This window comes from Arctopsyche grandis, chromosome 1 (genome assembly GCF_051622035.1).
Source record: "Arctopsyche grandis isolate Sample6627 chromosome 1, ASM5162203v2, whole genome shotgun sequence".
Lineage (NCBI taxonomy): Eukaryota > Metazoa > Arthropoda > Insecta > Trichoptera > Hydropsychidae > Arctopsyche > Arctopsyche grandis.
Genome location: NC_135355.1, coordinates 41,428,054 through 41,442,948, shown reverse-complemented (window position 1 = coordinate 41,442,948; position 14,895 = coordinate 41,428,054). Strand labels below are relative to the sequence as shown.

At 31.9% G+C, this 14,895-nt stretch overlaps 1 protein-coding gene across 1 annotated transcript in view; it reads right to left on the bottom strand.

Annotated features, from left to right (window-relative positions):
• The window catches only part of Nlg3 (Neuroligin 3), a 290,179-nt gene that overhangs the window by 53,766 nt on the left and 221,518 nt on the right, over positions 1–14,895 (bottom strand). Inside the window, exons 3-4 of the mRNA XM_077436311.1 lie at positions 10,954–11,151; positions 2,713–2,829 (exon numbers count right to left, since the gene is read on the bottom strand). Of these exons, the coding sequence (XP_077292437.1) occupies positions 2,713–2,829; positions 10,954–11,151 (315 nt within the window). The remainder of the gene's footprint in view (positions 1–2,712; positions 2,830–10,953; positions 11,152–14,895) is intronic.

Sequence of the window (14,895 nt, the reverse complement as noted above, 5' to 3'; positions counted from 1 at the left end):
TAGCGATAAATCATGTTTTTGACTGTTCGCTTGCATATTCTTGTTGATCGATGATTCAATGCGAGAGAAAGAGACAGCTATTGTTTTCGTCGCTTTTGGTGCGTGGTATTGAGTCATGCAGTCGCCTGTTGGCCTTACCTAAGTGCGTTTGCATGGCGATACTTATTTTTCAATACAAAATAGTCAAAAACATGCTAAAGTACTAAATTTTTTACATATGTTGATCTATTAATTGATTAATGAGATATATATTGAACTCATTTGTATTGAGAAAAGGTGTATTTTGATTAAAAAATACTGGGGTCCTACTCGACCCCGGTTAGGGACACTCGTTCGATCTCGACACTCCGTCCTTCAAAGGTTAAAAGTTAACCCCAATGCGACCAGTGTGCTATACAGATCGAGAATTATTAATTATATATTATAAGGTATGTACAATTACAATGTAATTATATATTTAAATTAAATACGACATCTTTGTTCAAATAAAAACAACGATTAGCAACTACAGACACACCTATGGATAAATTTGCAGCATTTGTTACAAATCACCGAAAATCAAGATGCTAGATAGGTAGGATTTTTGTAAAAGAGATCGGACCTATGCCAAGTTTTTGGAACCGTTTTAATGAAATCATATATAAATTGGCAAACTTTGATAGGAAACTATCGACCTTGCACATATCCAAGGTCTGGTCAGGAGTAAACACCATAGATAGAACCAGTGACCACATAAGTGAAAGCATTACATGCTTACCTTTGATATAGGCTGCTGGTTATGAAGAATACATTTTTGATTTTAGCCAAATATAGAATTTTTCGTTTTTGAATTTGAAAACCACCAAAAAAAAAGTAGCAGTTTCCAAGCTTTTTTGACTTGTCACCAATTTTCATAGATTGTGCCCTTCAAAACCCCCACCCCCCCTCCTTTTTTATACCAGAGCGATGTACAAATTTGTAGTCGATTTAACAACAACTGATTTTAAATACGTCAGTTAGTAAATAAAAATGGCTTTAAATTTGGGTCATATACTCATATCGATAAACTACATATTTAAGGCAATCATTTGTGAAAATTCTGATTATTATGTTTGTATCTTAAATCATTCAGTGTTACATCTATTTCTCTTTGTTTTTTGTAAATACTATGTACAATAATGCATGTAAAGTTTGGCTTAGATAATAAAATGATAAATAATGTGTGCGGAAGAAGATATGTAAGAAATAATATTGACAATGGATACAATTTTCTACTATTACGTTAAATATTTATCATATTTAAGAAAATTTTGGCGTGAAATATATTATTATTTTGGGACATTTTCATTAACAATCTGTATAAAGAAATATTTGGCAGTGTTAATATTTATATCAGTTAAAGTTTACTTAGAATTTTTATTAAAATGCGTAGTAATGTCCTTATCCCCATCATCATCATGCCATTATACGAGTCGTCGTCAGCTGCATGACTACTGTAATATACATATGTATGTATGTATACATGGAACTAAAATGATTCCAAAATACTGTAATACCTAGATAGAATCAAGACCATCGTGAAATTTTTTATTAATAAACTATTCTAAACTGTAAAGTTCCCGGCATAAATGAGTATACATATTTTCGGCAGCAACTCATAACCTCAAATGTCATTGTTTATTCCTCCAAAACAAACTTTCTAACCAATACAAGCTTAATATACATATGTACACAGATCAAACAGTGATAGTTTTATTTTTAGTTATCAGCTGATTTAATTTATTATTAAAATGCGTAGTAATGTCCTTATCCCCATCATCATCACGCCATTATACGAGTCGTCGTCAGCTGCATGACTGCTGCGATATATATACATATGTATGTATACATGGAACTAAAATGATTCCAAAATACTGTAATACCTAGCTAGAATCTAGACCATCGTGAAATTTTGATTCTTCAAACCTACTACTTATATTATTACCTACCACTTATATTATTTTTTAGTTAAAAAATGAAACTCGGAAGCTAAGGCTTTAATATAAAAAAAAAGAAATTAAATTAAAATCGAAAACAAATAACTTTTATTGGAATGGAAAAGTAGCACAGGCGGTGATATGTACTTTAAGTGAATTATTTTGCGTATACAGAATTTATGTATATTACAAAGGTAATTTAATATTCACTAAAGGTACCTTTATATTTATTTTCAGTAGATATTATAGAATATTAAAGCTCATTAAAGGGCGTTATCAGTAGCTAAAATTAGAATCGGAAAGATCATCGAGAATTCATTGTTTTAAGCGCTTCGTGCGGAAGTATCGATATTTATAATATACATATTACTATATATAATTCAACACGGTGGGTTATTGTATTATATACATATTTTAAGTAAATTCAGCGATATCGGCGCATTAAGGCTAAACGACTTTTGAAAATGAGATGAAAATTATACAGAGGGGACGTTGGGCTTTGAGCCGAGTGGCTCGTATTGCTGCTATTGACTCTTTTTGCAATATTCAGATCTGGCCCTCTCGTTTATTGCCGAACTTTTCTGAATTAAAATATGAAACGGCAATTACTCGAAAATTAATTGAATGAATAAAAGAATCGTAAATCAAACGCGGAGTGAGCTTTTTTTTCGCTTGTCGTTAATCTGTCTGTGGATAAGCGCCAAGTGCTAATTATCATATTTATGTATTACATATGTATTTAGTTTGTGTATCTCACCTGGCGAACAATTAACATGTCTGGCTACGACGGCAGCATATTTGGCAGGATCTGGGACGATGGCCCAAGGACTCAGGCCGGATCCTGACATGAGCACTGCTCTATGAAACAATAGTCCTGAAACAACAATATCATATCATGTGAGGAATACAATGCCAAATATAATACAAAATATGATTAAAGTTCTAAAATAAAACACACATATTGTGAGGAACACTTATATAAACACTCATTGTCCCCAACATGAAGCTATGTAGACGAGTTTAATCAATAAAAAACGCATTAAAATTTACGCCGGACTCTCGTGTCAGATATGAACTATCCTAATGTCTCTTTTACCACCCCTTTTCAACTTATTATTTTATTTTCTATTTTATTTTTTTATTTTAATTCAATTAATCATGTAGATTGCTCCAAAGCGGTGAGTGTGTTAAACAGATTAAGACTCGAGAAATGATATATTACATATATTAAATGCATGCACATGTACATAAATCGAAACAACACCAGAAATCTATGGTCAGACATTACAAACATCGTAATAACTAATTATCTCGCAGATAAAACTCCGTGAAGAGATATACTTTAAGCCGTGAAATGTCAGATTTGACACATTTGGCCATAAATCAATATATATCGTGTATTACCCTACAAGAAGCTACACGCCAAATTTGAAATTTATATAGACATATGAGAGTTAAAACTATAAATATTTATATATTAGAGATAACGAGAACCAATAGAGCAAATTTCATAAAATATAGAGTGAATTATAGGCGTTTAAACAATTAAAATCTTATATCGCTATATCAAGGCGAACAGGTTGGAAGATACGGGACGAACGCTTATTAAACGTCAGGGAGATTTACTTTCCGCGTGTTTAAAACGCGTTGTATACGATATTTTATCTCCAACGTAATGGCAGACGATACATTAACGTGTATTGATGACCAAAATGAGCAATATGGCAAATTATGAAAACGATCGGATAAGAGATAAGGGATATAAAAAATGACCGCTTACACGAAAACCATGTGAAACGTATAAGAGGTTAGTAAAAAATACGATTAATAACATTTTTCATGTTACAATACGAATTTTTACATTCAATAATCATCCACAGAGATATCTATGGAGAGAAATCTGGCGAAACCTGAGATATATCAATAGCTCAAGGTTTGCAATAGAAAATTGGATAGAAAAAACCAATTTTACAGGAACCGTTTCAATGAAAATCAGAAAAATTGCCAAATTCTGATAAGAAACGATCGACCTCGACAAACCAAGGCCTGGCCAATAACGAGACTCTAGTGGGAATCGAACCCATGCATGAAAGAATATAACACTCACCACTAGACCACGCTGCTGGTTATAACAGTGGTAAATCTATTTTTTCACTCTCATTTATTTGAACATATGTAGGTGGTTACAAATTATCGTTCCTTAGCTTTCAGTCAATCATAAAAATCATAAAATGCATAAATGGATCATTATATAGAGCCACATTTCATACAAGTTATCAAACAAATACTTTATTGCCAACAAATAAAACTCAAAAATACGTAAATTATAATATATTAAATAAATAATAAAATATCTAACATCTATTTATATACAGCAAAAACAACGAAATTTCAACGTAATATTTTTCATAAGATCACTAGGGTTTCATTTACAGATTTGAAACTTTTAAATTTACATTCAAAGGATTCGACTCAATGCAATAATTGAACTTCATGATTTGTTCACTATTTTTTTGCTTAAGTTTTAACAACAAATCACTATATTTCATACAAGTCATTACAGAAATATGTAGGTTAATAAATAAAGCAATGAAACTTAAGCCCCTTCTAATTATTTTAAGTTGTTTAATATATAAAGTATAATACATATTAAAAATCCTCACATATTTGGTATACGTTCATATATACTTTGAATATTATAAACTTACTTTCATATACGATACAGATTTTAAATGTTAAAAAAGCTATCGACATAAACGTTGGATTGAACGTTTCATGAAACTAATCAATTTTTATTTTTCAATTTTATTGCAAAACCAATATACGAACGTGAGGTTTTGCACAATGCAAAATATGCAGATGTTGAATATAGCACGAAAGGAGACAAAGCCGTGTGGAAATCGATTGTTTTGTCTGTGAAATAATATCCGAGGAAAACTACATATTCGAAAGTGCTGGAGCGTCTTTTCGTTGTGAACTTTCCGCGCTGACTGGGGAAAATTGGTTTTTCCGATAATTGGATTCGGACGCTCGTTGACGCGTTAATATTACATGGGAAAATTAGATTCTAAGGCAAATTTTCGATATGACTTTAAAGGACAAAGTTTAGTATTTATTTAATAGATGCGCCGTACGGGAAACGATGTAATTTTCCAGGCAAAAATTTTCATTACAGTTTCATTTTTATTTTATAAAAAGACTTCTTAAAATAACATTTTGCCAATTCAATATAACCCAAATTAAAAAAATATATATTCATGTATGTTAGGAGAAGAATAATTTTGTAAAATAGGGCAATTTTTCAAACGTACAAAGACCGAGCTAAGCAAACGGAATCAATTCGAACGTCGCTTACGTCAATTGTCGGTTAAATTAAAATGTCACCTTTCGAGAGGCACTAGTGCAAAATTACCCAGTTTCTGAACCTTTTCCAGGAGATTTATCCGGCGATTCGAACTTTCTTTTTGGCGGGTGTGCCGAGATTTAACTGCCGACTATTTGTCGTTTTTCCCCGAGCCCCGCCATTGACGCGACATCGTAACGTCTATGAATTGTACCATTTCCCGCTTTTCCGACTCATGACGTGTGATTCAACAAATCGCTTGACTTCACCCACTTTCATATCCCTAAATCCCTTTTGCAACCCCCACGGATAGTTTTAATACCTTCAATGTTTCCTCTGAAAGGGATGGATTTTCCTATTTTATTTTTAAAAACCTTTTATTTTTCACATTCTACAATATTAAAATACATATATTATAATATTTTATACTCCGGTGATCATTACATACATATGTATTTTACACATTTTTTTCGTGTCAATTTATTATAATTTTTCCTTTGCTCTTAAGGCAAAAAAAATGAAAAGAGCCTTATTTATAATTCACATCGAATGTTCATAATACATTTTATATGTTGCTAGTGTTGCTACCCAGCTTTGCTAAGTAAATGTAAATTAAATGAAAAGCATAAAAAAAATCTTAATTTGTTTTTTAATTAAATTTATTTGAATAAAAAAATATTAACATTACTTAACGACCAACGACTTTGATGACAGCTAATCAAAAAAGAATTACAGATGCCATTTCAGTTTTATATATTCATATAAGATATAAAGCTCTCTTTAGAGTGCAGAGATCTTAAGAATAAGTTAAGATTCGGTAATGTGTTGATATAATTCCTTTTCCTTTTCATTTGTTTGTTTTGTATTTATCTTTTTCATTTGTTTTATATTTGTAAATTTCAATTTCTTCTTATATTCTATTTTATAACCTTTTTCCAATATTTTAATACTATAGTTTAATTATGCAATGTTCTATTTTGTCATGTTATAGCCTTTATTCTTTTCTTTTTCATTTTTTTTATAATCTTTGTAAAAATCTGTTATTGGACTTGGATGTTACATATATTATATATTTACTATTTGTTTTTTATACATATCTACATACATCCTGTTGTCTGTTGATTTTTCAATAAATAAAATAAAATAAAATATAATGCTTGATAGGTAAAGCTATATTGTTATTTGTAAGTGTGATTATTGATAGTTTTGTAATATATGTAAGCTTTTGCTGAATTTGCTTTGACATTTGTAACTAAAGGGAATGAATTTTTAAAATCATAAAAATGGTTTATTTTGGACTTCTCACAGTTTTCAGGTTAGTTATAAATGCATTGGTATGGGTACCAAAGGTTGCTCTTGACTTTTAAAACAGGTGGGACACAAAGAGGCTAAAGGCATCCCCCCTTACATTTTTTTTTCCAAAAATGAACTTAGAAACACTTTTTAACTCTTGGCAAGCCACAAACAATATACCAAATTTGTTTATTTTTTGGTTAGGAGTAATATACGTATGTGGTGCAGTGCCCCGGTTACCTTTAAATACGAGCTACCCATGATAAGTTATATTATATAAGTCTGTTATAGATTTATATTATGAGATAAATTGAAAACAGACTGCACATGTCAAACAAAAGTGGACCTAAAAAGCTCCCTATGGGACTCCTGCCGCCATTGTTTTTGCAGTCGATATTTCGCTATTATTTTAATATTAACCAAAAACATTGACTTTCTGATCTGATAATGAGTATACGATAATCTTACAAAGGTGATGGATAAATCAGAAGTAGCCGAGCGAGATTCCCGTTAAGGTTAAAATTGCACACGGTTAGTGGCATTGTGCAAGGCTCGACACGGTTGATAATAATAACTCTGTTAGATTGTATCTGAACGGTTTTCGCAATAAACGAGAATTCCTAATGCCATTGTGATCGGAACGAGGCCCGATTGCAGATTGCACCGGAGCTTTTGTTTTGCAGCCATTGTTCTCCGTAACGAACCACTACTCGGCATCACTTAAACATTACCCATCGCATGTTCGGAAAAATAACCTAACGCTACTGGTGCATGGGTCGACGTGTATGAAAATGTGAAAACGGATAGTCAACCGTGCATATTCCGGTGAGGCAGAAATTGGTTCCAAGTAGAAAGAGCCAAGCCGACGATGCAGAAGTCTATTGTGTGTGTAGTAATGAGATATGTACAAATATAATGAAAAATTCTCGATCGACATAAATATAAAATGATTCGGTTGTTTAAATCAAATATTGATAAATTTCCTTTGAGATGCAATGATTCAAAGAAAAATAAAAAAATGGAGATACTTTTAGTCAGTCAGTTTTTAATACACACACATACAAAACAAAATCTTTACATTTCATTTATGTATTTATATTATAATATTTTATATCTACATATATTCTATATATGTATGTATATAAAAATGAATGTCTGTATGTGTGTTCCAAATAGGCTCCTAAACCACTGAACCGATTACGATGAAACTTTCAGGATTTGTTGTATGCATGTCCGGGAAGATTATTGTGAAGAAAAAACGGGAATGAGTGTCATTGCAACGCTATAACTTCAAGTTTTCGCGTCATGACCAACGTGTTCGCTGCCTGCATTTTTCCGACAAATGGGAACGGGAACGGGAATTGTATGCGATAATGTGGCATTGTGGTATTTATTTTCAAAATTCAATTTTGAATATAATATAATATCAACCAACCTTTTATTATTCATATAACCCAGTTTAATTTCACAAACAATTCACGAATTACAGGAATATGAATTTATACCCCACTCGAATTCAACAAATTCAGATATTAGCGGTCGATTCAAAGTTGCGTTATTATAAATGCATCACTGCACAATCGCACGACATATGAGCATTTTCCTAAAACACTGCAATTCGGAGAAATGGCAGCAGAACTGCTATACTTGTATATTATGTATATACATATATGTATGTAATTCACACATTTCCTTTGTTTTCCGACCCATTGTTCGGGGACTATCAATCATCAACACGAGTGTGACGAAAAACTAGAATATCGCAGCATCCAACCAAACGAACAATGAAGCTGTGATGAGTTTACTTACTATAAGCAATGTCAATCGAATATGAGAATTTATCTGATCGATTATATATATATATATATATATATATATATATATATATATATATATATATATATATATATATATATATATATATATATATTTTACTATACTAAAATATATGAATGTTTTTTTGTTGCCCAGCATAGGGAAGTGAGTAGATTATTATTTAAAATTCTTATTAATAAATATATTTTTAAATTTTAAATCAATCTGTTTCCAATAACAGGTCAGTTATGCACTGGTTATGAATGTATTGTAAATTAAATTCATTCGAATAAGTTTAATTTGGTTGATACACACTTCATGTGGAGTCTAATTTAGTAATATGACCCCCTTAATGAGTCTTCCCATGTGTATACGTAAATGTACGCCATTGGACTAGAGAGAGTATGTAAGTTAGTCCCCTAAAATTTTAAAATATCAACAATTCAAATAAAATAAACTCAAATTGTTGTACATATTGATATTCTTTACTCGAGTTAGTGAATTTCAGAAACCGAAATCGGCCCTACTTAAGATGGTGGTAGTGGTAGTGGATTGTTATGGTATGGTTCCGCCACGTCGTTTGCTTGTACGGCCTTTCCGCCTCATTTTTTTTCCTTTCGCGGTGCTGGTGAATTGTTATAAGCATTCCGTCAAAGCCTAAATATTTTTTACTCGTCTCTTCAAGCATTTATGGAATTTTCACCAAGAATATTCTGATTGGTGCCTATCAAACATCATTCTGAACTGATTTTGTTTGTTGAAATAACCTACATATATTTACATGGAACTTCTTGAGGAGAAATATGGCAAGGGACTCCCTCACGAAACGATTCCCTCAGAAAAAATCAATGTCGGGTGCTCGGAAACAATTGTCGATCGACTGTTTGACAAATCATAAAAAAAAGAACTTTGAAGATAAAAAAATATGTTATTAAGATAGGTAGGCCACTAAGAATATTTCTGTAAGCACAAAAATGAAAAATTATAGTATCACTTCGACAGGATAAAGGTGCAATACAACAACTGCTAGCGTACTTTCTTCGGGTTATCAAGGGATCGAATGCAACACAGATGTTTGTAGAAGGGCACGTGCCTTGCTTTGAGGCTATTCTCAGTGTAAGAGCGGCCTCCCTACTTTGACGCGTACTTAGATCGATGCGGTGCTACACTAAGTAAACAATGTTTAAAACTGCTCAACGAGTCTGATTCTATAATAACGCCTATTTCTCATGACAATAAGATCCTATATCGGTATCTACATAAAATTATGCAATAGTAGATTTTAAAATATAAGATTATTTATCGTTATCAATTAGTTTATATGAATCTGATATGTATGTATGTTTGTATGTCAAAACACCAAATAAAAAATGAAAATTAATTTGTGGAAATTAATTGATACAAAAGATGAACTTATATTTGAAATTTGACTACTTATTAAATACTTGTTGTATTGTATTTGTTAATTTTACGTTCGGTGTTGTATTGAAATCAAAATAATAATTTAACGGTGATTTACATCGAATAATTGAATCAAAATGATAATTTAATCATTTTACGCCTTTGTTATTTTACAGTCGGGTTCAAAACACACCACGTTCAAAATATAATTCAATATTTATCTCAAACACCACACATAAAATAAATCATCAAATGGATAAGAGCAAAATAACAATAGCTTTAAACTTATTAAACAATAATATTAGTCAAGTGTTTAAGTAGGGTCTACGTGACGAGACAGAATGTAAAATGACAGAAAACGCAAATATCGGAAGGCAAATATCGAAAATCGAAATATCTTAAGTCGAAAGATCAACAAAAAAATGGTGCATGGTAAAAGGTACATACTCACGTAATTTGCGCGAGCAGGATACAACAGGAACAAGAGGAACATGCTTTTCCTCCCGTATTCTGCGCGCGCACATTAATAAGATCTTTCGATTTTCGATCTTTGCCTTCCGATATTTGCGTTTTCTGTCATTTAACATTCTGTCTCGTCACGGAGACCGGTTTACGTAATAGGTTTATATTTACATAAGTGGTTTTATCTTAATAACAAAAAAAGCTCTCTACGCTTAAAGTTTCATCGAAAAATTAGTGGAATTTGAAAACTTCACAGAACTAACTGAAAGCTGATAAAACAACCACAAGCAAACATGTTGCGAATTACTGAATTGAAATCATAGTGTGACATCGAACTACGTACGAACGCGTCTCCAGGGCGACAAATAACATGGTATAAATAAGCAGAGAGGTTCATTAGTGTTTGGGTGAGCATTCAATATTAATTGGACATGAAAGCTTGTCCTTTCCCATAAAGAGATTTCGGTGTTGTTGAGCGGCTTGCGGTCACGTCTCAAACGAATTCCACCAATTCTAATCCCCCTTTTCGGCACTTTCGCGAGCGCGGCCACGATAAGTCGGGATAATCTAATTAGAACACTCCATCCGTTTCGGTGGAATTTCAGCATAGTGGCCGGCGAGTTTTTGGATGGTGATGACGATCGGATGATGATATTACAGTGTGTATGTATGTATAATATGTACCTTCAGGCACTGCTAGTGAGGTCAACAGAAAGTGGACACATGCCGCACCGGTGCCATGGCCCACCAAAGTGACGTTGGTTGCGTCCCCTCCAAAAACGGCTATGTTCTCTTGGATCCAGTGGAGAGCTGCTATTTGATCCATCAGACCATAATTGGCCGGAGATCTGGGGTACTCGTCTGATCTCGGATTCAAAAAACCTGAAACAAAATCAGAAATCACAATTAGTCAAACGTCATTGCTAAAATTATAAGGGTTTTGTTGAGGGAAGTTTAAGCTTTGATTCGATTTTTAAATGCTTTTTATTATTACGAAATTATGTTCACAATACATCTTATATATATTTTAATAGCTACTGATCTACAGATCATTTTCTATTTTACAATTTTAATTTAATTTTGTTAGTAATCATAGTATTATATTATTCTAATGTTAATGTACAGCATAATAGGAAAAAGAGCTAAAAAACCTATTTACAATTCTTATAAATGCTCATAATACATCTAATATATAATATTAATTAAAGACTCATTAAAGTCGATGACCTAAAGCAGATTGTGTTTTGGTAATCTGTGTTTATACCTGAAGGGTATAGACATTTTGTTTTAATCACCGAGACTCTTCACAAGTGTGTTAGTATGGTTATTAGTGATTCTGTCATAAAATCTACTGGTTAGTTTGTTAGTAATGTCTGTAACAAACGGAATATTATTTATGGCATGCATTTTTTTCAAGTTAGTATATATGGGTGTATTATAAATTACTTTTAGGGATTTATTCTGTATTATTTGGAGCTTGGAAAGGTTAATATTCGAGGCGTTATTCAATATAGGTGAAGCATAGGTTAATAATGGGTGAATTTATAATCTATTGGATTTCTGAAATACGAAAATGTACATGTGTATTTTTCTCATTTGTTCAATGATCATTACTTTTTTTGTAATTGGCCAGGAAGGCTCATTGGTTTTACTTGTAAGGGCCTTCTTGGTATAAATATATAAATAAATTAATAAAATTCATACTTTTCTTACCACTTTTAATAGATATATGGTATACCATGGTAGATAGGTATGTAAATACAAGACAATCAACTAATTTTGTCCCTTAATCCAGTGTTTCTTATAGTTTTGGTGTTCCACGGGGTTCTAATCTTGGATCATTTGCTTTTCAAATTATTCATTAATGGTATACATATGTAATTTTTATCACATGTATGTGGATAACTATGTATTAGACAATCGTTAATCGTGAATCGCTATATTCACGAACTTTTATTATTATTATAAAATCCTCCATTAAAATTAACCATATTGATTTTTTTCTACTGATCAGGATATGGCAACCTTAGTTTAGTAGTTATTTTTTTGTAAGGCATAGTTATTGTACGACAGATGTTTTTATACATATGTATATGAAATATGGTGGGTTTTCCGCCGAAATGACTATGACAGATTCGATCGTTCTGCGGAAAAAATCGGTACAAAGATAAGAAAAATCCGAACGGATTGTTCGCCCTCTCTCCGTTTCGTATCGGGATAAAATTGCCATGAAGAAAAAGTGCAGCCGTTTTGGGAAATTATTGGCCTATTAAAAATTATGGCACGGAAACGCAGGACTCGTGAAAAATCGGTTTTTCACGCACAGAGGAAATGCGAAATAAATCGACCCTAATACTTGTGACCCACTCCTATAGTCTTTTTCCCCCATCCAACTTCCTTTTGCTCGGAAAATATATATATGTATTTAAAATATGAATATAAACTAAATATTTAGATAACGTTGTCGAACTTGCACGAAACTGTAAAAGTTCACAAAAATGCAACTAGATTTACACTCAATTCACTCGAAAGTAAATTTTTAGTAAACGTCCTTTGAACAAAGTGATTATTTTCTAAGCAAAAGTTCAAGCCATTGAACAGCAAACACCAACTGAATACATAAAGGAGAAGCTCGAAACGTTTCCACTCTTTTCAGAAAATAAGACACAGATTCAGTCGCGAGAAAAATTTCAACAACACCTCAGAGACTTTGTTTGTTCGTGAATGCGATTTGACAATCATTTACTTTAGTTAATTGAATTTTTCACTTTAACTACGCAATTTATTGACACCTAAAGAGGTGTTTAGTGTCATATCCAAGTTTGATATGTGAATAGCCGTGTATAATTATATAAAATTACAATTCGTTGTAATCGAAACGAGATGATGCATCATCGAGGATTTAAAAGTTTGGTTTATTTTTTTCTCAAGGAAATATAATATGAAGTAATTTAAGTCCAACGTTCCTTATAGGAAATTTACTCTTGCGTGGCGGGATTTGGGGATGATCCGAAGGAACTTTAATTAGTTTTTTGTTTGGCTAGAACTCTAGAAGCTCACGTGTGTGTGTGTGTGTGTGTGTGCGGACAAACACTGTTATGTCTCTATAGAGTTAGGGCCAACGATAGCCTTTATTTGGTACTTCTAAGCGGACTTGGCAAACTGTTTACAAAGGAGATCCTCTCTCTTTCGTACTGACTCAGAACACTTCAATTAATATCGACATACTCAGTAATATCCCTGCACAAATTTTATATAATACGCAATGTTTTAAATAATAAATAATGGTATATTTTGGCACAGTAATGGATTTTGGCACAATTTCAATGAAAGTACTTCCGAAATATGATCACGAACAAAATAGTATACCTACATGTATGTATGTACATTTCTAGTACGTATGCATATACATATAGTGGGATAAATATATTTAAAAAAAATCAGTTATATACGTAAAACCGATGCGGTGCAAACGATCGAAAAGGGACAGACAGGTTGAACCACAGATTAACGACACGTGTACTTTATGCGTGCGCACTGCTCGCACTTACACTAAGCGAAATCTACCCGAAGTCCCGACATACCTACCCTGTATACGTTCTGTGTTTCTGATACCTTAGTTCCGAATTTTTCCTTATTAAATTATTAAAACCTCGCCAGAAAGATCCAACTCAATTTTAATAATTGCATCTGTGCACATCGAAAGGTTACTCGTCATCTGATGTGCAATTTTTCATTCGTGAAGTCGAGAATTGCGTTTTAAGCAGCCATCCAGTTAATCTGTGGTTCAATCTGTCTGGCGCTTTTCGATCGTTTGCACCAAACCCACGTAAAACGGTTTTGAAATTTGAATAGTACAGAATCTTAAGATGAAAATTTTTATTTCCAGTTGGAAAAAAAATTGAACTTTTAGTCAGTTATTAAAGTTGACCAGTATCTAGTAATTGTCTAAGTATAATATTTGTACTTAAGCTATGAAATATTTATTTACTCAATTATTTATTATTTTATATTAATTTGTATGAATATAAATTATTTATATAATATTTTTATTTATTTATTATTTTTATACGATTTTATTGATTATCAAATATGAATTTGTTCAGTTTTTTTCCCAGTTGTGTCAGTAAGCAATTTTATTGGATTTTTAAAAAAAGTCTATTGAATAAATAAAAAAATTACTCACGTTATTTTCAATTATATTTTCGGCTTTAATAAATCAACAAATTTTTCGTAATACCATAAAATAACTTCAAATTATGTCGAAATAAACCTATCAATTATGAGATTAAAATAGTGGTCGATCGAATTGCATATATGTATGTATGTACATATGTACTACATATAGTTACAGATCATACTATAGGTCTATAACAATTACTGATCATTTATTATAGCTACTTACAATTTATTCTAATAGTAGATACCACTTACGATCGACTAAAATTTTAACATAATGGTTGGTTAAGGGATATGAAGCTTAAATATTAACGGATTAATAATATTCAAATAATTCTCAAAATGTAAAGACAGGTTTTATAAAAGCTACTAAAGCGCGACTGAAGATCAATACTGAGTATATACGTATGTATTTATATAGGTATTGAGCATTAGATAGTACATACC